We start from the raw sequence: 27,251 nt of genomic DNA, 5'->3' as shown, positions 1-27,251 counted from the left end.
CCCGGCCCGCCCCGCTGCGGCGGCCGAGCCGCGGTCCCCGGGCTGCTCCCCCCGCCGCCTTACCGATGCTCGGCCGCCGGGGCCTGCGCTGCCGGCCGCCAGGCCGAAAAGCGGCAGGAGCTCCGGGCCCCGCGGTGGGAGGAGGGGGGGCGAGACGGGGGCGGGCAGCCCCCCGCCGCGCTGCCTACCGTGGGGGGCGGCGAGGCGGCGGCCCCAGCTGCCGGTGCGGGGAGCGGGCGGGAGCTGCCGGCGGCGCGGCGGGGCGCGGGTCTGCGCGGCTCAGGCTATTTCTGGGTCTGAGGCGCTGCCCGCCGCAGCCTCCCCGCGCTGCCGCTGCCGCAGCGCTCGGGCTCCGCGGGGCGGCCGCCGGGCGTGTGCCGCGGGGGGAGCGGGCCCGGGGCGGCCGGCCAGCGCGGCGGGGACAGGCGGGGGGCAGCCCCCCAGCACGGCGCGGGGGTGGGGGCGCCTGAGACCTCAGGAGCGTTGGCAAAACCTCTCCCGTTGATGCGGCATCGCGGGGGTCGATGAGAAACTTCCACGGGGTCCTCGTTGCGCAGAACAGCAGTGCCTTCCTGCGGGAGGGGGGGACACACGGGGGACGGGGCCTGAGCCCCCGCGGTGCAAAGGGGCTCTGAGAACCTGGTTCTCCTTCAGTACACACACACACACCCCTGCTGCCCATCTCCCTAACCCCTGAGGATGCAGGCGGCGCCAGCAGCGCACCCAGGGGTGCGGCCCGGGTCTCACCCATCCACAGGTGTTGCCAGCTGATGATCAGGGACACACCTGCAAGTGGCCCCGCGGGGAACAGCCGCCAGGATGTGTCCACAGGGAAGTCCCCCTGACACCCCAAGTGCTTCATTGCTACTGTCTCACATAGGGGGGCTGGGGTCCCACATCTGTGGCTTTGCTAAGTAAACAGTGTTGCTATGCAGCACCGCCTGAGGCTCGTTTGGGCTCATTTTCAGGCTGAAGAAGCACAACCCCGTGGCTAAGCCCCTGCCGTTTGAAGGACCTTCCAGGCTGACAAGGATGCTTGCGGAAGTCACCAGGAGAAGCATCAGGGGAGCAAAACATGTAATGAGCTGCCAGCCAAGAACCCTCCTTCACACTGCAAATGGAAACTGGCTGGCACAGCTCACGATGAGGAACTAGGGGGAAAAACCAGGTGTCCCCCATGGCATCTTTCCTTTTTTTTCCTTTTTGAGGTAGCACTCACTGATTTCTGCTCAGTTGAAGCAGGGTGCAGAGCACAGGCGGGCTACAATGCAATGCCTTTTGATAAAAATTTACAATAAATGAGACTTTTATCCCTGACTGGTGACTTCGAGGAGCTACTGTAGCCCAAACAACACATGCCTAAAACTTTAGGGGACAGCTGAACAAAAAAAGATTTCCAAATTTCTTCCACCACCACCACCTCCTTCAGCCCCAGCAATATGTAAGATGTGGAGAAGTCACGCAGTGTGCACGCTCACCCCAGACAAGCCCATGTCAGTCCTACAGCATCACTGAGGCTTGGAGGCCTTGACTGCTGTCTTGCAGCAGGTGACACTGCCTCAGGGGAGAGCAGAGAGCACTGTGCTGGCTTAGTACATGTGCTCTGCAAACACTGAGCAACGGGGGTTTGTGGGAGAAGCGGATCTGTGGGGCTTCTCTAAAATACCTTGTGACTCACCTGCCACCGAGTCCCCAGTATTCAATACCCTACTTCTCTGCAAGTGCAGACTGTGTTTTTCATAAGCTGTGGCTTCTCTGACCTACTGAACTGGAAACCAATATGCTTCATCACTTAAACTGGCAAATGCTGCTGGGAAATCTTGGCTTCTGAGGAGAGCTGGCGACCTTGTTGCTGGTGAACTGCCCAGTCCCAAAGGAGCGAACACCCGCATCCCCCTCCCTTAGCCCACCAAGACATCAGGGTCACACAAAGCTGGGCAAACCTACCCTGTGCATAAGCCATTCCCTGCAGATACTTGTTTCTTCCTGACTCTGGCCCATATTGTGCCTAGCTGGAATGGAATAGAATAGAATTATAAACCAAGAGGGGAACAGAGGAATCCAAACAAGGAAAAAAACTCCTTCATTTTCTATTATGTATTGGGCCTCGGTGGCTGTGACTTTGGCCCAGGTTACAGGTACTGTCTCACAAAGGCTGAGGCATCCTCTTTTTTTAAGTCCCTCCACATGCCTTGGAAGCACAAGCAGCATGTGGCTCAGCCTCCAGCTCTGCGGAGGAGCCCGTTACCTCCTTCCTGCACTGCTTATAACCCTGCAGCAGCGTGGGAGAGACGTGGAGCCACAGCCAGGGGCCAGGGGAGGATGAGGCACAGGGAGCTGCTTCACAGCTGGAGCTGCAGCACTGAGTCCTGCTGTCTGTGTGATGCTCCCCATTGTAATTCCTCTTTTCCGTTGCTTACGGCTTTAATATTTAAGCTGAATTTCTCTAGGCAGGCTCAGGGACTCAGGCTGAGTTTGTCTAGACACATATCAGGCAAGATGGTACAACTGTTCCTGAGCATCGCATCTGAGAAAAAGACTATTTTGCCCACGTTTAAGAAAAAAGATTGACGGCTTCTCCCTGGGCAGATCCAGTGTCTCCAAGCTTCGGAGCCAAACGCTGGCAAAGGTGTGGCCTTTAGCCGGGGATGTGCCTTTGAATACCCCTGTGGAGTCGGTGCATATCCCTGGAAAAGGGCAGTTTGCGCAGGCCAGGGGCAGACTTCAAGGGTGCAGGAACTAAAATACCCTTTAGCCTCCACTCCGTGTTCCTGAAGCCAATCAGGCTGTGTCTGTGCCCCTGGGTGGCCCCCCAGCCTGGCACAGCACGGCACTGCTGGGATGTCCCCTCGCTGGCTGCTCCTCACCAGGATGGGTGGTCCAGTTGGGGTGCAGCGAGCACAGCCTGCGAGCCCTCGGCCAGGGCTTGCCTGCAGGCAGGCATTGACGAGAGCCCTCACCTGCCCAGCGCAGGGGTGGGAGCCAGTGCGGAGCTTCACGGGGTCGTGTGGTGTGGGCAGGCCTGGACACGGCACCTGGGAAGTGGAGCTGGGAATGGGCAAAGGCACAAAATGACCGGTGCTGGCACAGCACAGCCCTGGATGCAGCCCCAGGCTTCTTACCTGCACCCTGCTTCCAGGACAGGATTACTTGTTTCCTTGGAGGATTTTTTTCCTCATCATTACATTATGGCAGGAATGAATTTCTTCTCATCCCTGGGACAAGTGGAGGATTATCCCCAGGGTAGGGGTGGAAGTTCACACCTGAGGTTGAAGCTTGCTCACCCAACAATGCTGGGTGCTTTCCCCTGTGGCTGGCCGGCACAGCACTGCAACTGTGCTGACTTCAGCCCCGGCCCTGGGTGCTCGGCATTTCTTCCAGCTGGACCCCAGGGCACTGAGCAGACACCCAGAAAATGAAATCCGGGCAGTTTAGTCACAGCATAAGGGGAGCGCTGGTGAAGCACCCTGCCTTGCCCACCCAGAGACCCTGCTCCCCAGGGCAGCGTTAGCCGCCCTCTCCAGAGACCTGCCTGCCTCTCCCAGCGCTGCCTGCCTCCTTCCCAAAATACCTCCTGCCTGCCGTAACTAAGGAAACAGGCTCCTGTAGGCAGCAGCTTCTTTCAGTCCGCACCATTGCTGGGTCCCCAGAGCACAGGCGAGCTGCAGGGCACCAGTTGGCAATGCCAGCCACAGCCCAGCCACTGGCCCCCAGCTGACCCCCGGCTCTGCACCCTTCACGGGGGTCTGCCGGGCACCCCCAAGCAATATGCTTCTCCCTTCCCACTGGATGCCGTGGGACTCATGCTTTGCAAAAGGAGAGGTGGGAAGAACTGCAGCAGAGGCCGAGCCACCATCATACCAGCCACCTCAGTTCTGTTAATTAAAAAAAAAGTTAATTTCTTAATTTTCAAGTCCTCACCCTGGACCTTTGCAGGGCTCTTTGAAGGCAGATTGCCATTGGGAACAGCAGAGAAACCGGGGCCACAGCTGCTAAGCTGGGAAATCATCTCTCCCCCATACTGGCTCCCTTGTGGTTTGGTGTCTGCATGCTTGTAATTTCAAATCTGCTTCAAACATCACCCACCACTCAGGCTCCGTGACCAGGCACTAATCAGTTACATTAAAAAAATGCTAATTGGCTTTTCCCAATTACCACTCAGGTGGGGCAGTGTGGCTCACAGGCATGGGATTTCTCTGTGGCTCCACATCTCAGGTTTTTGGCTGGCCTGGGGAAGCAAGGTGTCCCCACTGCTTCCCAGCCACCACCAGCTCTGCTCCAAAAGGCACCGTGGCTGGGCCCTCAGCTCAGGCAACTCAAGTTGTTCAAGCCACCAATGCATCTTAAACCCAGCTGCTTCTCTCAACAATTAGCACCCCCAGCCCTCCCGGCCATCCCACTACTGCCACTAGCTGTGCCTCTGTGGGTGCTCCCACCCGCTCCTGCATCACTGCAAGCAACTGGTGCAGCTTCTTGCTTGGGGCTTTCCTCTTTTCACCGCTGCCTTCTGCCACTAACTAAATGTTCCTCCGCTTTTCCCTCCCCAGATCCTGTCTTTTGCAACACAGAGCACTTTGCTCACACCCTTGAAGAAGGACCCATTGGAGATCTCCTTCTAGACCTGCAGGCTGGCACTCAATAACACCAAGCCAGCTTTTGTGCATGAAACATCCTTGCATTAGTCTGCAGACAGATAGTCTGCACTTCCCCAGAGGCTGGGCCCACTGCCCACCTCCGACAGGTGCTCTGACCTGGCCCTGTGTCTGCTCTGAAAGCCCAGGGCATGCTGAGTTGCTTCCTTGTGGTCTGGAGATGCACACAGGTAGGAATGCAGGTCCATTCACTCTGTGGAAAGTACATTCCCTCTCTTAATGCACATGTATGTGAGAGAAAAACAAAATAAAGATGTGGTTATATGGAGCTTGAAGTGGAGGTCATGGATCAGAGTTAAATCTTTCCTGCAAATCTCAGGGAAATGACCCCTCTGTATAAGGAGGTGCAACTGGTAATTCCTGGCAGACAAGAAGATCCAGGCTGAGCACTGGACCTTCTGAAGCAGGAAACGGCATTTGTGATGATGCTGCGAGCAATGAAAGATCGATTGCAGAGATACCGGGGAAAAGTGATGGTAGTTTTAATGAGAATGTCAGTGGATTATGCAGGAAGGATGTAAACTGACAGGCTGAGCCGGGAGAGTCAGTGAGGAAGATGCACATCATGTAATGAACCATGTTACCATTCTGGCCAAACACGGGGCTCTGCGTGCAGGCTGTGCCTCTGCCCACATGTCCGGCCTTGCTGGGAGCAAACGCTCAATGCACTGATGTGCTCCCCAGCTAAAACAGTTGCCAGCAGCACAGCTAGCTAATGCACGGTGGCACAGTCCTTTATGAAAGTCATTAACTCTAAGTAGGCCATCTCATATACAAAATATTCAAGAAAATAGTTAGTAACTAGCTCGTTCACCTTTCCTCCATGTACAGAACAGCATCAGAATGAAAAAAAAGACCAAAAGGAAGGAAAAAGGAAGGGTTATCCTCTGTCAGAAAAGGGATTTTGTGTAGACTAGCATTCTGTTCTGGAAGCAGCCAGTAGCAAACACCTTGAAAAGAACCTAAGAACAGAGTGGGAGGGCTGCTCCTGCGGCATCCTCTCCCACTCACCAGCACCAGGCTTCCTGCATCGGCAAATACATCATTCTTGACAGAGATTCAGAAGCCATATAAAATGTGGGCATCCGCAACACCTTGCAGCAAGGCGTTCCCCAGGTAAGCCACATGTTGTATGAAGAGCTCAGCATCTCCTCATTGCTCTTTTGACCCACTCACCTGCTACTTTCACCTACTTCTTAGCCTGGATCACAGTCAACATTTAAGCCTAGTCATCAACAAATAATTATTTATTAATTTCCTTGTTCACGGTGCTGGCTTTACCTAGGGTTTTGCTGCGTGCATAATTTTTCATCTTCAACTTCATTCATCATGATTCTTGCATCTCCTTTCTCCCTCCCTTCCTTTCCACATGCACTGAAATGAAGCCAGCACTCAGGTAGAGGCAATACAGGGTTTTATCAGGCTGGAGTTACACCAGGGAGGAGCTAGGAATGCTCAGCTGAACTGAAACTACAAGGGAAATGTGAGTGACTGACACGCTATAATGGCTAATAATGCCACCCCGTGACAGAAGCAGAGCCCTGAAACACTGGTGGTCACCGAAGCCCTGCTTTTGCTCCTTTAGGCACCTTCCGCCATAGCTCAGCAACTGGCAGCTCTGCCACCACTTCAGCAGACTTCCGAGAGCCCCAGAGAGAGCTCTAGCACACTGAGACAAGGCAGATGCAGCAGCTCCTTTGCTCTCTGTTGGTGACCAACATAATACGTGGTGTAACAAACAAGGAGAAAGCACTGGGGCTCCCAGGCAAAAGCTTGGAGAACTCCTGGAGCAGGTTTAGTTGTGTTGCAACAGAGCATGAATCACTGCGGTGGATAAGATTCCCATCTGATGCAGCTTTTACCCTCCTGCAGTGAGGACCGCAGTCCTCCTCAGTGGCAATTTGGGGAGCTGTGGGTGGGGGATGCAGCTGTGCAGATGGATCCTGCCAGGGGAGAAAGCGCTGCCCTCCCAAGGGAGATCACAGCTGCAGGGCTGGGGGCTCCCCAGCAGAGCTGGAGAGGGAGGCAGGGCAGAAGTCTCCCTTAGGTTGTAATGGTCGGCTCCCATCCCACATCCACAAATGCCCTTGAGCTGCTTGACTCCCGAACCATGATAGTGGCAACCCCACGTCTGGGTGACCCAGGGAAGGGATGAGCTGGCCACGTGTGCCCCCCAGCCCCCCAGCCCCCCCCCGCAGCACCTCTGCACCCTGGCACTGCCCCCATCTTACTGCAGGGCTCCCACTCTCCTACTCCTTCTGTATCTTCAGACTCCCTTGAAACCTCTCTTCACCCCACCCCATCTGACCCCCCCACCCCGTTGCCTTTTTTGTGCCAGGGGGGATGGAGAGTTGGGCTCAGAAGAGCTGCCACAGGACATGCCGGTGCCTCCCAGCCATCCCAGCCAGGGCAGCATCCCAGCGGCTTGCTGAGGTGAGCACGGGGCTGGGGGCCGAGCAAGCTCCATCAGCTCTGGAACACAGTGGGCTGACAACACAGCACCACAGCACCACGTAGTACATGGGGTACGGGCCTGGCTCATGCCCACCGACCTAAACCTCTTGCTCAGCTGGTTCATTCCCCACTGCTTGGTTCCTAATGCCCTGCCCCGTTTGTGTTAGCTTCTGATAAGATGGCATTTTGATAAGAGACCTCCAGGGGCATATTTAATGGGCAGGCTGGAGCCAGCTGAACCTCCAGGCTGTCTGCTGTGGATGTGCAAGCAGGTACCATAGGAAAAGTCAGTTGTGGTGGTCAAAGCAGGTGGTCTGCACTGATTCCCTCCCTGTGCAGCTCCTTCATTTGCCACTCCTTCTCCATGGGTGAGATGATGGAGGCTTTGGGGTCGTGACTTGATCCCACCGTGGCAGGGAGGGTGGATTGCGGCTCCCTTTACCTTGGCCATTGCTCCACTGGCTTTGGACACCTCTCTGCTAAGGGAGAGCATACGAAGAGGTCGTGCTTCTCTGAAGAAGACCCTGCTTGCCTGTGTCTGTGTCTTCCTCTCTTCCCTTCCTCCTCCTCCTCTCCCTCCCTCCCTCCTCCTCTTCTTCTCTCTCCCTCCTCCTCTTCCTCTCCCTCCCTCCCTCCTCTTCCCCCTCTCCCTCCCTTCTCCTCTTCCTCTCCCTCCATCCTCCTCTTCTTCTCCCTCGCTCCTCCTCTCCCTCTCTTCCCTCCCTCCTCCTCTTCCTCCTCTCCCTCCCTCCCTCCTCCTCTTCCTCTCCCTCCATCCTCCTCTTCTTCTCCCTCGCTCCTCCTCTCCCTCTCTTCCCTCCCTCCTCCTCTTCCTCCTCTCCCTCCCTCCCTCCTCCTCTTCCTCTCCCTCCATCCTCCTCTTCTTCTCCCTCCCTCCTCCTCTCCCTCTCTTCCCTCCCTCCTCCTCTTCCTCCTCTCCCTCCTTCCCTCCTCCTTCTCCCCCCCCGCCCCTCCCGGCGGGCTCTCAGCGCCACCTGGCGGCTGCTCCCGGCACTCCCGCCGCGCCCGGCGCCGCAGGGGGCCGCTCCCCGCCCCGCACGCAGCCCACCCGCAGTCCCCGCCGCGGGCCGTTCCCCGGGAGCCGCCGGGCTCACCGGGCACGGGCGGCCCCGCAGCTCCCCCTCGGCTGAGGAGGCGCCGCAGAGAGGCCGGCGGCAGCGATGGAAACCGAGCGGGGGGCGGGGGTGGGGTGCCCGGGGGGGGGGGCCGACGAGGAGGACCGGGGCTGGGAGGGTGCCGGTGACCACTGCACGGAGCCCCTCGCAACCCGGCCATCACCTCAGCCGCCCCGCCGGCTCTTCCCGACCCCGCCCACCCTTGCTCTGAAGCCCACTCCATCCCCACATCGTCATCTCTTCTGCTCCTGTTTCCCAGCTCCTTTCAGCCTTGCCCTCCACCCCTCCATCCCGAGCCCCCCGCCAGGCTCCCCTCGGAGCCCCCAGAGGGCTCATGCCCCTGCTCCCCTACAGGGCCGCTGTCCCCCTGGCACAGCCTGCCCACTGCCCCCCTTCCCCAGCTCTCAGCCAAGCACATGGGGCTTCTGCTTCGGGCAGGCGTTTCGGGAGGCCGGGCACTGGCTGTGCCACCCCAAGTCCACCGGACAGGAATCTGTGAGAAGCAAGTGAGGGAAGTCTGGAGAGAGCCCACGTCTCACTGCTGTGGGGCTTCTCCCTTATATTTTTCCCTCATTTCTCTGTTTCCTCCCATAACTCCTCACTGAGTCTTCAGAGGGGAATAACTCGCCTCCTTCTTTGCCCTTGACACTGTGGTCCTCTGTTATCCTCCGCTGTGGAGATCCACTGCTGCTCCACTGCAGCCCCATGTTGGGTTTCCCTCCCTCAGTAATCGCCCAGGTGAGGAGGCGGGAGAGTGAGGCCAAAGGTGCCATCCCCACAGCAGACACCACACTGGATCTGTAGGCCCTGGACCACCACCGGGCTTTGGAGATGCCCAGAAGCTCCTGGAAAGGGGAATTGCCCTCTGACAGGAGCATACCCTTTCTCCAGGCAGCCTGATGTGTGGTTGCCCTTGGTACAGTGCCACCAGCCTCGCCTTGGCCTTACTCAAAGCAGCACTAAGGGCTTCATTTGTTTCATCTCAAATATATCAGGTGGTTCCTGGAACCTAGCAAACAGCTACCCATGATCAAATCATGGCTTTCTTTTCCTTCAGATGAGAATAGAAAGTAGCATCTCAACTAATTTTCTTTGGCTCATTTAGGGAGATGATATTACTGGACCAAAGTTTACCCTTCAGCCCTGCCCAGCCCAGAAGGGGTATTGGCCTCAGGAGCCTGGTGTTCGCTCCCAACATCTGTAAGGATACCTGTATCCTCCCAGGACAAAGGAAGAGTTGCTCCCCCTGGGAGTCCAGGCCATATGGGAGCTGGAAACCAGTGGACATGGGGCTGCCTCTAGCCTCCTCAGAGGAGGACCTGGTTCTGCCTCCCACCCTCTTCCTGAGCAGGGCTTTGAAGTTCTTCTGTTAAAGCAAACCAGATCTGCACCAGGAAAAGTTGCTGTTCATTGTCAGTAGGGACAAAGAACTGCCCAGAGGACACCCTGGCTGGTGATGGGGCTGAGCAAACATCTCAGGACTGCACAGAAAACACCTTGACCTGCTCAGAGATCAGTGTGGGAATCCCCTCCACGTAGGCACCTGGCTGGCAGGGATAGCATCCTTTCTTCTGCACCAGGTCCGGGGCTTGAACATGTGCTCAGGAAGGGAAGTGCCTGGGCTCTAGCTCCTCCTAAATCTGCCAGAGTCTGAGCATCCTTCATACCAAGCTACCTGATGGGATGAGGCGGGATGGGATGGAGCTTGCTCCTTTAATGGAGCTGGGCAACTTGTGTATGACATGTGGGGACAGAAAAGGACAAGAAGCAAGATGGTGTGTGACTTAGCACTGAGTGGCTGGAGGCCTGGTGTCTGCTCCTGGTGCTGTTAGTGCTGTTATATTAGTGGAAATGAAGTAGGCAAAACCTGATCCTCCAGGTACCAAAAAAACCAGTCAGCTAAAACCATTGCCACCCACGGTGTGGCTGGGGGAGTGGTTGTGTACAGCACATCTAGCGCACTAGTTGATAGCTCACATTTTTGCAGAGCCAAAGTAATTTAGGAACTGCTCTTACAGACCCACCGGAAGAGCATCTTGATGGCAGGGGCAGCAGCCATGTGATGGCAGGGAGAGACATCGCTTCTCCCAGAGCGCTGCTGCAGCAGGCAGGAAGATTAATCCAAGTCTATTTTCTGGAATTGATTTAAGGCTGTGTTCATTTATCTGCAGTTCCTGCTGAAACATTTCATATTTCAGATCTGATTTCACTGTTTCCAAGGCTGAAAGGCTTACTTCTCTAGGGAACGGCAGTTCTGCAAGAGAACAACAAGTAGGAGCCCTAGGGAAGCAGCAAAAGGGAAGGGATGTTTTATCTTTAGTAACCGGTCATTTCCATTTTGGAGGCAGTGAAAGAAGAACCATCTGGTGGGTGCTGAATATTCACTATGTAAACAGTGACTTGGTTATGAATATGTGCATGTGTTATTGTTATTTATTATTTATAGGATTCCCTAGGTGTGCATGACACTTCACAAGCAGAAAGGAAGACCAGGGCTCTTGCGCTTTGATGTGCCAAATATAAATTTGACACGATGCTCAACAGCCACCGAGCATGGCGGATGAGGGTTGGGCAACCGGCTCGGGGCAGGGAGGGAGATGCCACCTCTGTGAAAGAGGACAGTGTCCAACTTCTGGAGCAGTAGCTGCTTCTGCTGATGGCAGATTGCTTCAGGTGACCACCCTCACATATTCAAGCCTGTTTGGGTTTTAATCCTCCCCTGTAATAAACACCAATTACATTTAATTCTCTATTCCTTAAGAGCTCTGCTCCTGCAGTGTCCTGCCTGGAAAAGATGCAGAACAAAAGGAACCTTGGTCCAATACTTTTCCTTGCTGTGATATTCACCTGAGGGTGACGGGACTGCTCATCTGGCTTGAGTTTTATGGCTCAGGAGCTTCAAATCAGTCAGCTGAAACAAAAAGAAACGTTTTATTGTGCACTTTTCCCGCTAGCCAAAGTATCTTGAAAGCATGAAGAAGGGTCCCACCAAGTCCCAGGCTGGCAGCTTGTTGTCAGGGTATAATGTCTGATACTGAAGCCTGCTGAGGATGATGAGAATTTGAGAGCACCCAGACACCTGCAGAGGATGCTCAGTGTTTTGCAGGAAGAAATGTCTGTAGTACTTCCCCCTTCTCTTGTTCTTTCTTTTCTTTTAACTGCCTGAGATTTTCTGTGGGGGTTTTCCCCCTGGCATTCAGCCATTCCTTGTGCTGGTGCCATACTGGTGCCGAGCCAGCATTGTGGGCAGGGTTTGATGAAGGGTGCAGCCGTAGGCGTGTGAGGGGAAGGATCTTGGGTCCCTTAGGGGGATGCTTCCCACACCACTATGGGGACAAGGGCTCAGGGGCAACTTCAGGGCCAGTAGATGTAGGAGTGGATACACCACAGTCAGGGACAACAGCCCTGGCCTGAGCTCAGGCCCATAAGTGCCTTCCCTGCTGCAACAGTCCCTTCCCACCTAGCAGCAACATTTTCCCTTCCTGCTGTTACACTCTGATGCACTGAACTTTACACAGCTGCAAAAAAAGTTTGTTTCCTGACACCACCAGCAAGCAGCAAATGAGTGCAACGTTGATTTTTGAGAGAGCTTTCCTAACACAGCAGGGTGTGCTGTAAACGGTGACTTAGAGCACTTTTCTCAAACAGGCCTGGCGCTTCATTGCATGGGCCAGCTAGAACGTCCCAGAGCATCGTCAGCAACATGATTTCCAACTCCTTGGAAACGTGTTGGCCATTTGGTCTTTCTCTTCTGCTCCCCAAAAAAAGATGTGTAGATATTGGTATGACTCCAAGAATGAGGGAGATAGATAGGCTAAGAAGGAGAGGGAGACATGTAAGGACTTTCATGCGGGATGAGGCAATGTTAGTGACTGCTCTAATTTTATTTCTTTTTTTGTGGCAAGAGCTCTCTATTCCTTATTAAGCACCTGTAAACAGCTGGCATCCCACAGTCACAGGACTTCCCCTGTTAGCCGCTGCCAGCACCAGAGAACTGTAGCCATCCTGTCAGTTCCTTGCCTGCAGACAAGCAGCAGTCCCATGTAGCAGCATCAACTCAGGCAGAGCATAGAAATGCAAATATTGTTTTGAAGGATGGCCTTCCTTGTACCCTAGGCATCAAGTCCTGTTTAAAAAAAAATACTGTGAGTTAGAAGACCTCTAAGACATGTCTTAGAAAGCAACCAGGGTTTTTTTCCTTGTCTAAATTTACCCGCAGTGCTCACACTATTGAGGCCACCCAAGTCTTGGACTTTGTGACAGAAGCGGCAACAGCCCGGTCTGTGCGGTGGGTTGCTATTCAGATGTTCCAAAGGTGGGTTTTATTCAATAGACATAAAATAACTTTTACAGCCTACTGAACAACTCATTCTTCATTTTGAGGCCAGTGACCCTTTGTCAATAAACTTTTCACTCTGTCTTCTGAAGTGCTGGAAATCCATTTGCTAAAGAACACTGTCACAGAGATAGAGAACAAGCCTTTTTGAAGAGTGGGCTTCTAGGTGCATTTTTTTCCCCTTCAATGCCAATTCTCCTCTTCATCCACATGGCTTATTGACCTGAAAATGTCTCTCAAATAGAAAGATATAACAAACCATGGATATGTTGTTATGTGGCAGATTATTTACTCATTTACTTTAGAAGTATTTGGATTAGTTGTCCATGTATGGCACTAGCTGGATCATAACGTGTCCCTGTATAAATACCTTGTACACCAAGCATTACTCCCAGCTCAGTTTTACACTGTATCATCGCTGGGAGGTTTGTAATGAGAAAACAGCCACTGTTTCAGCCTGGGGAAAGCTCAGCACACTGGGGCAGGAGATATGGCTGTATAAACCCCCTTTCTTTCTCAACACTGCCCTTGAAGGAAGGGTGGGGGGAGCAGGTGAAGATTGGCCAGATGGGAGCTGAGAAAGAGGTTCAGTAGCTTCAGTCATAAATTCAGATGCAGCACACACTTGACAGTGTGCTAAAGTCATGACCATCTGTCAACTGCTTAGTTACCCCCTCTCCTGTTGTTAATAAGCGTCCTCCTCACTGAAACCCCCAGCACAACCGATGCAGCACAAGTGGCAATCTGTGTCAAAATGATTAAAACCCGGCTGCCCAAAACTACGCTGTCAATCTGCCTGGCCGCAGTGTCGGGTGCCCCTCAGCTCTCAGGTACTTCCAACAATGGAAGCAATAGCCCAGGTCCTTCAGTCCTCCTTTTGGAGGTTTACAAAACACAACCCAAGAGGAAAGACTGAGGCAATAAGGTGACTTCATCTAGGCAAGACATGGTAGCAGCTTTCAAGTACATAAAATACCAGAGAGAGGGAAGTATTCACCTTCCTCTGTATCCACTGGGCATGGGATAAGGACTAAGCCTTCGACTGCTGCCAGGGAGTGTCAAGCTAGGCAGCAGGAAATACTCTGAAAGGATAACAATGAACTGAATGGATTGCCTGGGGGCTGTGGAGAATGTCCATCATCACAGATCTTCAGGACTTGATCAGACTTTTGTCTGCAAGGGATAGGTATAGTTGGGGCAAGGATGTGGAGGAACTGGGAAAGATGGCTGAGTTGGCCTCTGAAGGTCATTTCTGACTGTAAGCAGGAGCTTGTCATTAGGTTTCTGTTCCAGGAAGATCAGGTCCACCCTGACAACTTCAGTAGCATAACCCAGAGATGAATGAGAGGGTCCTGAGCTCCCTTTTCCTCTGCTTTCCTGTCTGCACCCAGGCAGATTTGAAGCTGGTTGGCATAAAGATATGCAGCTCTGCTGCTAACCATGCTAAATTTGTTTTATTGCTGAAATGAAGACATCAGCCCTCACATTGTACTTTTTGTGGCCATTCAACTTTACCTAACCAAACAGGAAACCTCTCCAGACATTGTGGGTGTTCAAATTGTGAAAGCTAACTAACTGGAAATAGGGGAAAATAAAGTTCACAAAGACTTGATAAGGCTTGTATTTAAGGCTGATAATTTAAGGCAAGCAGCACTGGGTTTACAGCACAGGGCATTCATTTCTTCCAGACTATCACAGAAAATAGCACAGATTAACTCACTCATTTCAGGGGAAAATCACCATCAGACTGTATCCTGAATGCTAAACTAATGGGGCTGTCGGAAGCAATGCGCATTTTGAGTTGCAAGAAATTATACATAATTTGGGAGGCAATTTAAAGTGAGACCTTGAAAGATGTTGAGCAGGCTGTATCAGAGCATGACATCACCTGTAAATGTATTTTATTCTGCTTAAAATGTCTGAGCACAAGGAACTAGGAGATTCAGGGACCAAGCTACCGAAACTGTCATCTGCCAGTCATCATCAAATGTAGCCCAGGTTATTGAACTAGAAGATGAAAACACCCTCTGGCTGACAACTGCATAGATTACACCAGTGGTTTCCCACCCTGCTTGCCAAGGGGACATACTGGGAAAGAGCCTATACCAGAGAAAGCCCCTCCACACAAGTGGTCAGCAGGGGAGAGCGTGGTGGTGACGCTCAGCAACATCAAGGCTGGGGTGAAAGAGAGGGACTGGCAGCAGTACGCTGTGCTAATTTTGGGACAACATCTGCACAGTAGATAATAACAACAATAAATTGTTCTTACAGGTGCTCCTCAAGCCCAGCTGTCAAGGTCTTCCAGAGAGAGGCATATAGCATAATCCCTACCCTATTCAAGACAGGAAAATCTTGACACATAGGTGAAATGATTTACCTGCAGTTGAAAAGCAGGATGGGGAAAGACTCCATCTCCTGGGTCACAAACAGACTCTGTCCAGGGAAATGCTATCACTCCAGAGAAGGAAAAGGGAGATCATATTTCTGAGTGCCACACATCCAAGTTCTCTCATGTTGTTGAGTTTACAGTGCGAGAAAATCAAATTCCTGCAGTAAATATTGTTACTTTTTAATGCTTGTTCCCAATTAACTACTGTTCTCATTATTCACTTAATCCCCATGCTAATCTCCTTATTTACCCATATCTCTCTCTTATAAACACATGCACATGCATGGGCAAATTCATCCCCAGACAACTTCTCCCTCATCCTGCCAACAGCTCATCATATAAGAACAACAGCACTGAAAGAGGAATTTTTTTTACTATATTCTAAAATATGAAGCCAGTATTTTGACAGTGACAAATCATAAGCATCAATTTGCAGGAGCATTTTAATGATATTGTGGGGGATAATCTGCTTCACCATTCTTTCATTCCAGTGGAAAACAGTTTTCCCTTCCCTTCCCTTCCCTTCCCTTCCCTTCCCTTCCCTTCCCTTCCCTTCCCTTCCCTTCCCTTCCCTTCCCTTCCCTTCCCTTCCCTTCCCTTCCCTTCCCTTCCCTTCCCTTCCCTTCCCTTCCCTTCCCTTCCCTTCCCTTCCCTTCCCTTCCCTTCCCTTCCCTTCCCTTCCCTTCCCTTCCCTTCCCTTCCCTTCCCTTCCCTTCCCTTCCCTTCCCTTCCCTTCCCTTCACTTCACTTCACTTCACTTCACTTCACTTCACTTCACTTCACTTCACTTCACTTCACTTCACTTTCTTGACCTGCCCTGTCCTGTTCCTCCTTCCCTTCCCTTCCTTCCTTCCTTCCTTCCTTCCTTCCTTCCTTCCTTCCTTCCTTCCTTCCTTCCTTCCTTCCTTCCTTCCTTCCTTCCTTCCTTCCTTCCTTCCTTCCTTCCTTCCTTCCTTCCTTCCTTCCTTCCTTCCTTCCTTCCTTCCTTCCCTCCTTCCTTCCTTCCCTCCTTCCTTCCTTCCTTCCTTCCTTCCTTCCTTCCTTCCTTCCTTCCTTCCTTCCTTCCTTCCTTCCCTCCTTCCTTCCTTCCCTCCTTCCTTCCTTCCCTCCTTCCTTCCTTCCTTCCTTCCTTCCTTCCTTCCTTCCTTCCTTCCTTCCTTCCTTCCTTCCTTCCTTCCTTCCTTCCTTCCCTCCTTCCTTCCTTCCCTCCTTCCTTCCTTCCTTCCTTCCTTCCTTCCTTCCTTCCTTCCTTCCTTCCTTCCTTCCTTCCTTCCTTCCTTCCTTCCTTCCTTCCTTCCTTCCTTCCTTCCTTCCTTCCTTCCTTCCTTCCTTCCTTCCTTCCTGCCTTCCTTCCTTCCTCCACTCCTTCCTTCCTCAATTCCTTCCTTCCTTCCTCCTCCCTCCATCCCTCCCTCCCTCCCTTCCTCCCTCCCTCCCTCCCTCCCTCCCTCCCTCCCTTCCTTCCTTCCTTCCTTCCTTCCTTCCTTCCTTCCTTCCTTCCTTCCTTCCTTCCTTCCTTCCCTCCTTCCTTCCTTCCCTCCTTCCTTCCTTCCCTCCTTCCTTCCTTCCTTCCTTCCTTCCTTCCTTCCTTCCTTCCTTCCTTCCTTCCTTCCTTCCTTCCTTCCTTCCTTCCTTCCTTCCCTCCTTCCTTCCTTCCCTCCTTCCTTCCTTCCTTCCTTCCTTCCTTCCCTCCTTCCTTCCTTCCTTCCTTCCTTCCTTCCTTCCTTCCTTCCTTCCTTCCTTCCTTCCTTCCTTCCTTCCTTCCTTCCTTCCTTCCTTCCTTCCTTCCTTCCTTCCTTCCTTCCTTCCTTCCTTCCTTCCTTCCTTCCTTCCTTCCTTCCTTCCTTCCTCCCTCCCTCCCTCCCTCCCTCCCTCCCTCCCTCCCTCCCTCCCTCCCTCCCTTCCTCCCTTCCTCCCTTCCTCCCTTCCTCCCTTCCTTCCTTCCCTCCCTCCTTCCCCTTTGACTACAGCTTATGATGCTCCCTATGCAGGCAGGATTAATGTCTTTCATGACATGTAGTTCCTTCAGTCAGGAGTCTTTCATGACATGAAAAGGTTTGTCTGTAATTTCTTTTTATTATTATGATTTTGATATAAGCCATTAAAACATGGAGAAAACACTGATTATTTAAAGATAAAATCAGGCTGGGTCATGTATGTCTGCTGCAAGCCTCCATCTACTTTAAATTGATGAGTTGAGGGAATATTGGAGAATTTTTATTCTCAGTAGTCGTGACAGGAGAACGAGGGAGGTGGGAGTGAGAGCCAGAGCAGCTCTGAGCTGCTTTCCCTCCTGTTCTGCTGAAGGTGTCTCTTAGTTGTTTGTCACCACAAATCCAGTGCCTACAGGCTGGTTTGTGCTTGCTTTTATTATTGCCACCGTTTTTCTGAGAAATGTTGCATCATGAAAGTTATCCAAGAAAAAAAGTTATTCCTGATAAAGAACCCTTGAACGCTGGGTGGCTGTCACCACCCTCCATGCCAGTACTCGTGCAGGAGACAGCCGCAGCCACCCTCTCCTCCAGACCTCTCTCCCTGGAAACTGAGACATGAAACACAGTTGAGTTTTGCTCTGAACCTTCTGGCAAAAGGAGAATCTCTTTTGGAGAAGCAGAGCCTGTGCTGAGAGGCTGGCCAGTGAGCCTAGGACCTAAGATGAAGTTAAACCCACCACCTTTCTTTGACTTTTGACCAGTGCAGTCTGAGTGTCCCCAGGGCCAAAGCTGCAGCCAGCAGCCCCCTCCTCTCCCCTTCCCATGTCACGGGTGGCTTCTCTGTGGAGGGAGATGGGGATGCTTTTCACCAGAGCTAGGAAGGTGCAGCACGTAGGTGTGCAGGAGAGGGAGAGGCTGTACACAGCGCCTGTGTAGACAGTACAAGGACTGCGTGGGTGGGCAGAGGGGGCTGAGGGTGTGCAGCTGTCAGAGGGCAAACATGTCGCAAAGCTTCTACCAGCATGTCATACTGCCCAGGCACCACCTGCCCGGCCCAAAGCCTTTCCTAGCTACCTGCTGTTGTGCAGAGGTGCCCTGAAAACCCAGGGAGGCTTTGAACTGCAGAGTCTCTCCCCTAAATTTCCCCTTACATCAGGCGCTGGTTGCAACAGGGGCAGCTTTGGGGTGGCAGGGGGGCGTGCAGAGGCCTCCCCCCACCTCCCTCGCCCACACCGTGGGACGCGAGGATGCTCTGCGGGCTGGAGAGGCAGGACGTCCCTTCCCACCCCCCTGCTCTCCCGGTGGCACTTGCCAGGGCCTCAGGGCCCCAGGGTCACCCGTCCCCTACCCAGGGCCCGGGCCGTGCGCGCAGGGAGGCGGAGGGACCCGCCGCAGCCGCGGGTGGTGCTGAAGGGACAGCTCCGGGCCGCGCCGCGGGGACACAGGCGGGGACACGAGCAGGGACACGGGAAGGGACACGGGCAGGGACATGGGCAGGGACACGGGTGGGGAAGGGACACGGGCAGGGACGCGGGCGGGGCAGGGACACGGGCAGGGACACGGGCCGGGCCGAGGCAGGGACATGGGCAGGGACACTGGCAAGGGGAGCGACAGGACACGGACAGAATCGGGGGAGAGAGAGAACCGGGCAAGAACAGGACTGGGAAAGGAGAGGGAGGGAGGGAGGGAGGGAGCGGGAGAGGAGAGGACAAGGGCTGAAAAGCACAGGGCGAGAGACAGCGCGTGAGACGGAGACAGACACTGGGCAGGGACAGAGGGGGGGAACAGGACAGGGACAAGGCCGAAGCTGGCGGGACAGTAAAAGAGCCGGAGGGGAGGGGAGAGGGGGAGGGAGAGAGGGAGGCAGGGCAAGGCAGGCGCCGGGCTGCCTCCGGCTTGGCTGCGGGGGGAGTTCGGCATGGCCGGGGGCGGCCGGAGCGGCAGCAGACACGCCGGTACCGGGCGGCACCCGCCGCGCCCGGGGACAAGGGGACTGCAAGGTGGCGGCGTGCAGCCCCCAGCGCCGCGGGGCCCCGAGCCGCGGGGGCTCTGCAGACACCGAGGCTCTGGGGAACCCCTGGGGCTGGCGGCGAGGGGGTGCTGGGGGTGCCGGGGCACCCACACCGCCACCCAGCCAGCTCCCCGCTGCGTTCGGTCCCCCGGGCTCGCCTGTGCCCCGGCGATGCGGGCTGAGCCCCGGGGCCGCCCGCCCGGCGGGGATGCGCCGTGCCCGGCCGGAGCTGCGGCTGCGGTTGCGGGGCCGCCCGGCTCGGTAGCCCAGCGCCGCAGGTTGCATCCGGACAGCACTTCACCAGCTGTTTTGTGCATTTTCTAATTTCGTGCAGAACAGGGCAGCGGTCAAAGAGGTAATCTGTAGATCCGTGGCTTTAAGGGATAAATTAGAGCATTGGATTTGATCCGTATTGCAGTGGATTAGAGCAACCTCTCCCCCCTCCCCTTCTCCTCCCCCCCCTTCCTCCAATTCACTCCCCCCTCCTCCAGCACCACCTTTTTTCTTCTCATGCAATACCAAAACTGACCCTGCCTGGCAGAGGGACGGTGCTGGGCGAGCAGAGCGGTGCCCACAGCGCCGGCCGCCGCGGGAGCCGGCTCTCCCTTCCAGCCTCCGCAGCCCCGCCGGGGCATCGCCGCCGCAAGTGCCCGGAGCCAGGCGCCGGGGGTCTCCTCTGGGCGCCGGGAAGCGGTCGCTGCCCACGGGCTGTCCCCTTGCCCCGACCCGCCCGGGGCCGTGGGGCGGGGGCGAGAGCCCCTCGGGGGACGTTTGCCGGAGGCAGCGGGGCCGGGACCGGCAGGAAATGGAAGGATGAAGTGTGCAGCCGGAGCGGTGATGTTCCTTCTCTCCTTGCTTTCCCCTGCAGGAACGTAATCCGCAATGCTAGTTCTCAGGTTGCTCAATGTTGTCGCTCCAGCCTACTTCTTGTGCATCTCCCTAGTGACCTTCGTCCTCCAGATCTTTCTCTTCATCCCCAGCATGTTCAGAGACCCTTCCACCACCCCACTTTTCTCTCCTGCTCTGCTGCATGGGGCCCTCTTCCTCTTCCTCTCAACTAATGCCATGGGCAACTACATCCTTGTGATCCAGAGCTCCCCCGAGGACTTGGGCAAGGGCTTAAACTTGGGCAAAGGAGCCGAAGTGGTGGCGGACTGGCTGGATGGAAGCAGGTCCCCTGGCTCAGCCTTGCCTAGCACTCACTTCTGTAGACTGTGTGCCAGAGTCACCCAGAGGCATGACCACCACTGTTTCTTCACAGGGAACTGCATCGGGAGCAGGAACATGCGAAACTTCATCATGTTCTGCCTCTACACCTCCCTGGCTTGCCTCGACTCCCTGGTGGCAGGCATGGCTTACATTTCTGCTGCACTTTCCATGTCCTTTGCGAACCCGCTGGCCTTCCTCACTCTTCTGCCTCACTCCATCAGCCAATTCTTCTCAGGTAAGGACTCCTTCCTGGGAGATGAGGACCCTGTTCCTCCTCCAGGGCTCCTGGGGTTGGGGGGACATGATCTTCCTCGGATAGCTGTGTGTGGGGAGCAGTGGTGGGGAAATGGGCAAGAGGGACAGCTGGCTGTGTTCATCAAAGCCCTCTTTGGAGGCTAGAGAGAGCCTCTGCAAAGGACTTTGATTCACCTGAAATAGAGGTTGGGACCCAGCCAGGTTATAGCCACAGACCTATTAGTAATGTGTTAGGCTCTGGAAAACGCCCCATAACCAGCTTGCCAGTGACAGAACAGGGCTATCTGTTGTGCAGGGAGTGTGTTGCAATTAGACGAAGGAGAGGGATTTCGCTCATTGTACTACAGGTGAAGGGGATCTTTTGCCTGTCCTACAGGCAGAGGTGGGAGGTCTGTAGGATTTTGTATCCTACAAGTCTGCAGGTTCCCTGTATCCCAGTGGAGATATTCTCATTCCCTTCTTCCAGGTCCACTCACCGCCTCCGCTGCCACTCACCTCCTGCCTCCTGCCAGCACAGACTGGCTGAGACCTTGCCATCCCTCCAGCACAGGAGAATTGGGGTTAAGGCAACAGAAACCAAGAGAGGAGTTAATGGGACAGGATAAGGCACCTTTCTTATGACCCTAGTCTGGGACAGAAGTCCGCAGAGAACCAGGGGAAATTCTCTGTTCCTGCTCTTTGCAAGACCTCCACTCAAAAGCATCTCTCTCTTTCTCCTTGTCCCCATCCCTTACCCTTCCTTCTGCTTCTTCCCATTTCCTCTCTCTCCCTGCCTTTCCATAAATCTCCACAACCCTTCCCCCTCCTGATTCTGCTCCCATAACTCTTCCTCTGCTCTTACAGCCTTGCCTCTTCACCTTTCAGCATGCCCTCAAACTCTCCAGCCTCAGCCCTTCCCCCGTGCAAACCCAAGAGCTAGGTAAAACCTGATCTCAGAGAAGAGACTGTGCAGGTAGCCTAGACTGTTCCTCTGCCCTGAAAGTGACTGCAGAAAAATGCCTTTCCCCCACTATGCAGCTCATACCTTGCACACTTAGATCAGCTTTCGTTAGACTAAAATAGGTATGCCATATATTTTAGCTTTGCAGATTCAGCTGATCTCGGTAAGAAGGGACTGGACTCTGTTTTGGCTCGTGCACCATCACCAGAAGAGTTGATTATGATCTGAGTGTGGAGTCTCCACTGCTGGGGATACAGGAGCCAGAGAGGCCCCAGCTTGCTTTTCAGATTCCAGGCTGGGTTTGCAGGGTTGCCATCTGAAAACAAACAAATATCTCTCTACTTGGCAAATTAGCAGATTTGTCATGGTAATCACTGAGAGACAATAAACATGAAATCCTGCCATGACATTTTTATGGAGTCATTTTTCCAAGCAGAAGAATTTTTGTAAATAATGTTGCACAAGCTTCACTAGCATTAAAAACACTGGGAATGATTTTCTGGTCTGCTCTGCTAAGCTCTGCTCAGCACAGCAGCCTGGGAGGGGGAGCAGGGATGTGGGAGGAAATTACCAGGGAATTAGTTCTCTCTCTCTGACTCTGAGGGCTCATCTACACCGAGCCGGTCCTGGCTTATGTTTGAAGAGCCACTGAAGTGCCCCAGCTCTGGTGGCAGCAACTGCAGTGCCACAGGCAGCCCGTGGGCAGTGTCTGAGTGGGACACCACCGGGCTGGGTGCAGGGCTGGGAACTGGGAGCCAAAACACCCTCAAGAGACAGCAGCTCCCACCAAACCTCCAGCTCAGATGGGGTGAGAACTGCTGCTTCACACAGCAATATACGGCCACGGGGCACCCCAGTTGCTTGGGAGGAAGGGCAAACTGGGTTTCTACTGGTGCATTTAATCTCCAGTACAGGAAAGAAAACCACAGCCTGGAATAGTTACCTGGAGGGGTTGTCCATCTGATATTTTTTAGCTAACATAACTGTTACTTAAGGGTTGTGGTAGGATCCAAAGAGAGCACTGTTACATCAAGGAAATGCTTTACCCTTCTTCTTATCCCTCATGTCCTCTGCACTGGAGGAGGAGTAAAGGAGCATGAAGGGTGAATTTCCTGGTCTTATGTCAACTGAGTGTTCCCTGCTTTCCTGCTGGAAAAATTTTCAGTTGGCTCATTCTGCCCAGACTGTGCTCAGGCATGGATTTCAGAATCTGACCCAGAGCCTATAATTTCAGTCTGTGATTCAGCTTTTCTGGCATGGATAATATATGCCAATAAGCTTGAGATCACATCAGGTCAGTTAGAGCAGAAGTGAATCCGAGACTAAAATGGACTGTGGCGATGAGGGACAAAGGAAGAGCACCTTTGTAAACACTGGCCAGACTGGATCCACAAAAGAAATTATAGAAAATGCTTTATGTAGGTAACCTGAAGAAAAGGTTAAAAAAACCCATATATGTGGAAAGCACGGCTCAGAGATGCTTAATATTTGCAAAGGGAAACAAGGGTAATTACTTTCTTGATGTTGAATATGAGCAGCTCATAGAAATAAAGCTTACAGATGCCTTGCAAAGGCTCTAAGGAAAATAGCTGTCTTTCTCCATATCCCATCTGAACATCAGCTGCAGGAAAGAACAAATGTCTGGCACACTCTGGGCCAGCAAAAGAGGGGTAGAGAAGCCCGTATTTAGCTCTGGGCTTCCTACCTGATAGATTAAGTTATTCCGACAGAATTGGTATGAGGATTTGTCATCGTCCTAAGGGGCTTGTTCCTCCCTTGCTGCATTGCATACAAGGCCCACTGAGCTGAATGGGATCTAACGAGAAGGGAAAGATGACATTGCATTTAGGAAGAAAACTGAATGACTCCTGTGCCTTTTTCAAGTGAGGACAATCTCTGAAAGCTGGAGGCTGTAGTCAGTGTCCTTACAAATCATCCTCAGAGGAGCCTGCTGGCTGAGCCCAAAGCTTGACATGATTGTCATGGGTCAGCCCCGATCTCTCACTTGCAGCACTGCCAGGTGGGGAAGCCAGGATTCACAGACTGCAAGAACAGATGACACTACCTAATCCAGCCTTCTGTATAAGAGAAGCCAGAGATGCTTGTCCAGCCACCCTTGTATTGAACCTAAAACCTGAGGCCGCCACACACCTCTGCTGCCCATGCCATCTCTGCTCCAGCAGAATTGCTTCTGTAGGGCCTTAGAGCAACCAGAGCTTTCACCTGCCCAAGTCTGCCCCGTGGGCTTCCAGAGGGATGGGAGCACGTGAGAGCTTTTTCATTCCTAAACCTCGCAAGAACCAGTGAGAGGATACCAGCTATTTATATCAGTATTGACACACATTTAATTTTCTTTGTGTGTCTGTGTGTAAATATGGGTGTTTAGTAATACACCAATATACACAAAATATATGTGTACACATTCATATGCACACACAGAGAATATTATTTTAATGGGTTTAGGTCTGCCTACACACTGAAAGGTCACTCAGTGATACCTGCTATTACACTAATGTTTTCCAGAAGGAGATCTAAAATCATTGTAGAGGAAAAGGTCCACAGAATATTTTTATGTAAATAGTCTCAGCGTAAATATACAACACAAAACATGTTGAATTAGGAGCTTCAGACCTACAAAGTATTTTGAGTATTCTAGCACAGCTTTAAAAAAGGAATTTGGATTGCATTTTTTAAATTATCTGTTTCTTGCATTCATATGAAAACTGCCTTTGCCCAGTGGTAGGAAAGTCATTACTGATTTATTTTTCTTTTTTAACATATTAGAGAGAGAGAGAAAAATCCAAAACCTTTCTGCCTAGTATCAATGCACACAGTAAGGCTTCTAGAAGCATCTGCATGCTGTAGGACCCACATCTCTTTTCAAAAGAAACCTGGAAAACTTAGATTCACTGACAAGCAGGTAGATTCTTAAATAAATTAACCATTCTTCAAAACAGCGCTGAAGTCTTACAGACATGCTTCACTTCTGGCTGAATTTGCCCCTGTAATCTAGATCCTCACATTAACAGCAAAGGGAGAAGTGTATGGGGATCATTATCCCATTTTTTTCCCCAGTGGGGTCCATTGCATCAGACGCTACAACGGAAACGATTTTATATCGTTAGATCAACCAGCCTGCCTTGTTCCTAACTCCCCACTCATGGCCCATCGGTTCTCGGGGCTGGGTGTTACACTGCTGTGTGAGGTGTGTCTAAACTCTTTCCTTTAATTTTCCTCCCTCCCCCTGACTTTTGGTCTGCAGGAGCTCTCCTTAGCTCTGAGATGTTCGTCATCCTCATGCTCTACCTCTGGCTTGGGATCGGACTGGCCTGCGCCGGCTTCTGCTGCCACCAGATGCTGCTGATCCTGCGTGGGCAGACACGGTACCAGGTGCGGAAGGGGATGGCGGTAAGAGCCCGGCCCTGGAGGGAGAACCTGCAAGAGGTCTTTGGCAAGAGGTGGCTGCTAGGACTTCTCATCCCTGTGTTGAACGTGGGAAGTGACTACCATAGGCAGAAAGAGAAATAAAATACCCATGTGTGTGTGTGTGTGTGTGCATCTCATGCACACATCACCTCTCCTGTTCTCTCCCACTGTCTCCTGGATCGCTAAAGAGCTGGGCTACTCCATCTCTTGGGATTACAGCCTCTGGGGGAGGAAAGGACTGGGTATCAAACAGAATAAATTTAGCATATTAACTAGGAGATCAGAAACCACGTAGATGAAGAGATAACTGCAGCTTAGTAGTCACACCACTGCATCTGCGTATGTGGCAACAGTCTTTGAACTAGCAGAAAAATTAGTCAGAACCTCCTGTGGCTCCCTGCCTGACTGCTCCAGCCCCAGCCCCATCAGCCACCCTATACAAACCCTAACGAACTGCAGCAGGAGCTTTCAGAGAGCCTGGGCTGTTGTGGTAGATGGCAAGAACAGCGTCTGTTCCTTGGGAGGGTTTTGCAGGGTGCCTTTTTGGCTTTTATATACTTGAGGTAACTTCACATTACTGAGAAGCCTTTAATGACAGAACTGCAATGCAATCAAGCTGCCCTAGGAGCAGGCTATGCACGTGGCTAATGCAGCAGGTAAACCTTCTCTCCACAGGCTAGAAAATCAGGAAGAAAACAGAGGGAAATGCAGAATTTCTCATTTCTCTTCTTGATCTTCTCCCTATGCAATGATATGTCAGGACTGTAGCTCTGCTACTTATTTTTAGCAGTCCTTTGCCCAATGACACAGTCCAGGCAAAGCTGCCCTTCTGACAGGGAGCAGCGAGCGGATAAATCACGATCAGATGGAGGCACAAGGAGAGAAAACCACAAAGGTGAATGAAAAAGCTGTGTTTGAGAAGCTGTGTGATTAGGCAGGCTATGCGTGCCTGTGAGAGAGACAGAGGTGTCAGAAGGGTGCCAAGAGCCCTGCTGACGTGGCTGAGCCCTGATGCATCACCCCCTCGCAGGGGGCACCCGCACCATTAGTGCTGTGAAGAGTTCAAAATCCCAGAAGACAGGAAGGTTTTCCAGCTGGCCAGGATGCGTCACTTTGCACTAAAACAAACAAAAAAAAATTTACCTCGGACATCCCTGCCACACCATAGTTTACAGGCTCTCCAGGACAATTCCCTCTCACATTGCTGCAGAGGGGTAAATTCATGCATGTTAGAACTCCATTAAGGAGGTTAATGGAATTACTACAGGGATTAATCAGCCTAATGTGTCAGTTGTTTTCTAGCTGCAGCAACAGCCCTTGAGATCAGTGCTGAGATCCTATGCTAATGCCTTAAGAAAGGATACCATGACATCTCTACCAGGATCATAGCGCTGGCTTTCCCAGCAGCTGCAACAAGAAGCCTCCATTTTGGCAAACTGCATCAGCTTATGTGGGCTGGATAGGAATCCATTGCTTCTCTTGAATAGGCAGCAGGAGAGTATGCTGACAAGCCGTCAAAAATGTTTTTTCTTCCTCAGAAATGCTCTCGGTGCATCCCAGGTAGGGGAAGGCACTTGCTTTCATCCTTCCATTTCTCATGAGCCAGAACAGGGGCACTCATTCCTACAGGCTTTGTAACTGTCTTTCAGTGCTTCACACTTGTATACACGTTTGGATCAATAACAAAGTCTGTCGTGATAAACAGAGAAACCATGAAAATATACTGGAAAAACCCTTAGCTGGATAATTAAAACATATAGGATACACATCCTTCCACACTGTATGTGTTCGCATGAACACACCGATCTTTCCATGTGTAATAGGCTGTATTTTCACTAACAGTGACAATAAAAAGTGTTCTGTTTTTTTACACGAGTTGTATTGTGCTTTTTGACAGTTCATCAGCTGTCTCCGTACATTTGTTACAGCATACACACAGACATGTTGAAGGAAAAAGTTAGGATTTTTTTATTGGCTTTGCCGATAATTCATATCATAGGATTTTGGACGAGTCCTTTCACCCTTTCCACTTTAATGTAATGGCCAATCTAAAAATGCATCTAATAACCAACTTGCAGACCCATTTTAATTACTGTTTATGAATTACACTATCAACCTCAACTGAAAGCTACAGAAAATTAAGCTACTATCATTGCCCACAAACAGCATCCTGACGTAAATTATTCCTCACTGGCACGATGGCATCAAGGTGAGCAGACAGTCACCTTGTCGCTGGAACCAGAGCCAGTGCCTCGTGCCATACACCTTGCCTTGGAAGGATTCCCAGGATTATTTTTATTCCACGGACTGGTTGATCCCACTTCTTCCCTTTCGTGTATTTCTAAAGGCAACAGGCTCCCAACATTTCAGCCAGCAGCTCCCTCACGTCAGCAGAAATCATGGTTTGACACCCTCACCCTCTGCTTTTGGCGTTTGATTGATGCTGCAGTCCCAGGCAGCTTGTGGCACGGGGCACCTGCTGCCACGCTGCCCCAGGTGATGGGTGAGC

The 27,251-nt window shown here is 52.5% G+C and overlaps 2 protein-coding genes across 5 annotated transcripts in view; one reads left to right on the top strand and one right to left on the bottom strand.

Annotated features, from left to right (window-relative positions):
- The window catches only part of TMEM63C (transmembrane protein 63C), a 33,027-nt gene extending 32,371 nt beyond the window's left edge, over positions 1-656 (bottom strand). Inside the window, exon 1 of one of the 3 annotated variants that reach the window (XM_040602191.1) lies at positions 474-656. The gene's annotated coding sequence lies outside the window, so the exon portion shown is untranslated. The other 2 variants (XM_040602189.1, XM_040602190.1) reach the window with 2 other exon arrangements.
- Positions 657-19,408: 18,752 nt separating this feature from the next.
- ZDHHC22 (zinc finger DHHC-type palmitoyltransferase 22) lies at positions 19,409-26,612 on the top strand. Of its 2 annotated transcripts, none has more exons than XM_040600563.1 (2): positions 19,409-20,356; positions 20,843-21,450. In XM_040600563.1, the coding sequence occupies exons 1-2, from the start codon at positions 19,795-19,797 to the stop codon at positions 20,995-20,997; spliced, it is 717 nt and encodes a 238-aa protein (XP_040456497.1). In that variant the 5' UTR covers positions 19,409-19,794; the 3' UTR covers positions 20,998-21,450. The 2 variants fall into 2 exon arrangements, with proteins under 2 accessions (XP_040456497.1, XP_040456496.1); XM_040600562.1 differs by lacking the exon at positions 20,843-21,450 and adding an exon at positions 24,579-26,612 and having other exon boundaries at positions 19,416-20,356.
- The last annotated feature ends 639 nt before the right edge of the window (positions 26,613-27,251 follow it).

The sequence above is a fragment of the Falco naumanni genome, chromosome 7 (genome assembly GCF_017639655.2).
Source record: "Falco naumanni isolate bFalNau1 chromosome 7, bFalNau1.pat, whole genome shotgun sequence".
NCBI lineage: Eukaryota > Metazoa > Chordata > Aves > Falconiformes > Falconidae > Falco > Falco naumanni.
This window is presented reverse-complemented; position numbering and strand designations above follow the sequence as displayed.

Coding starts and splice junctions, on each gene's coding strand:
- ZDHHC22 (XM_040600562.1), top strand. CDS start 19,795: ATGCTAGTTCTCAGGTTGCTCAATGTTGTCGCTCCAGCCTACTTCTTG. Junction 20,357..24,578: donor CATCAGCCAATTCTTCTCAG/GTAAGGACTCCT, acceptor TTTGGTCTGCAG/GAGCTCTCCTTAGCTCTGAG.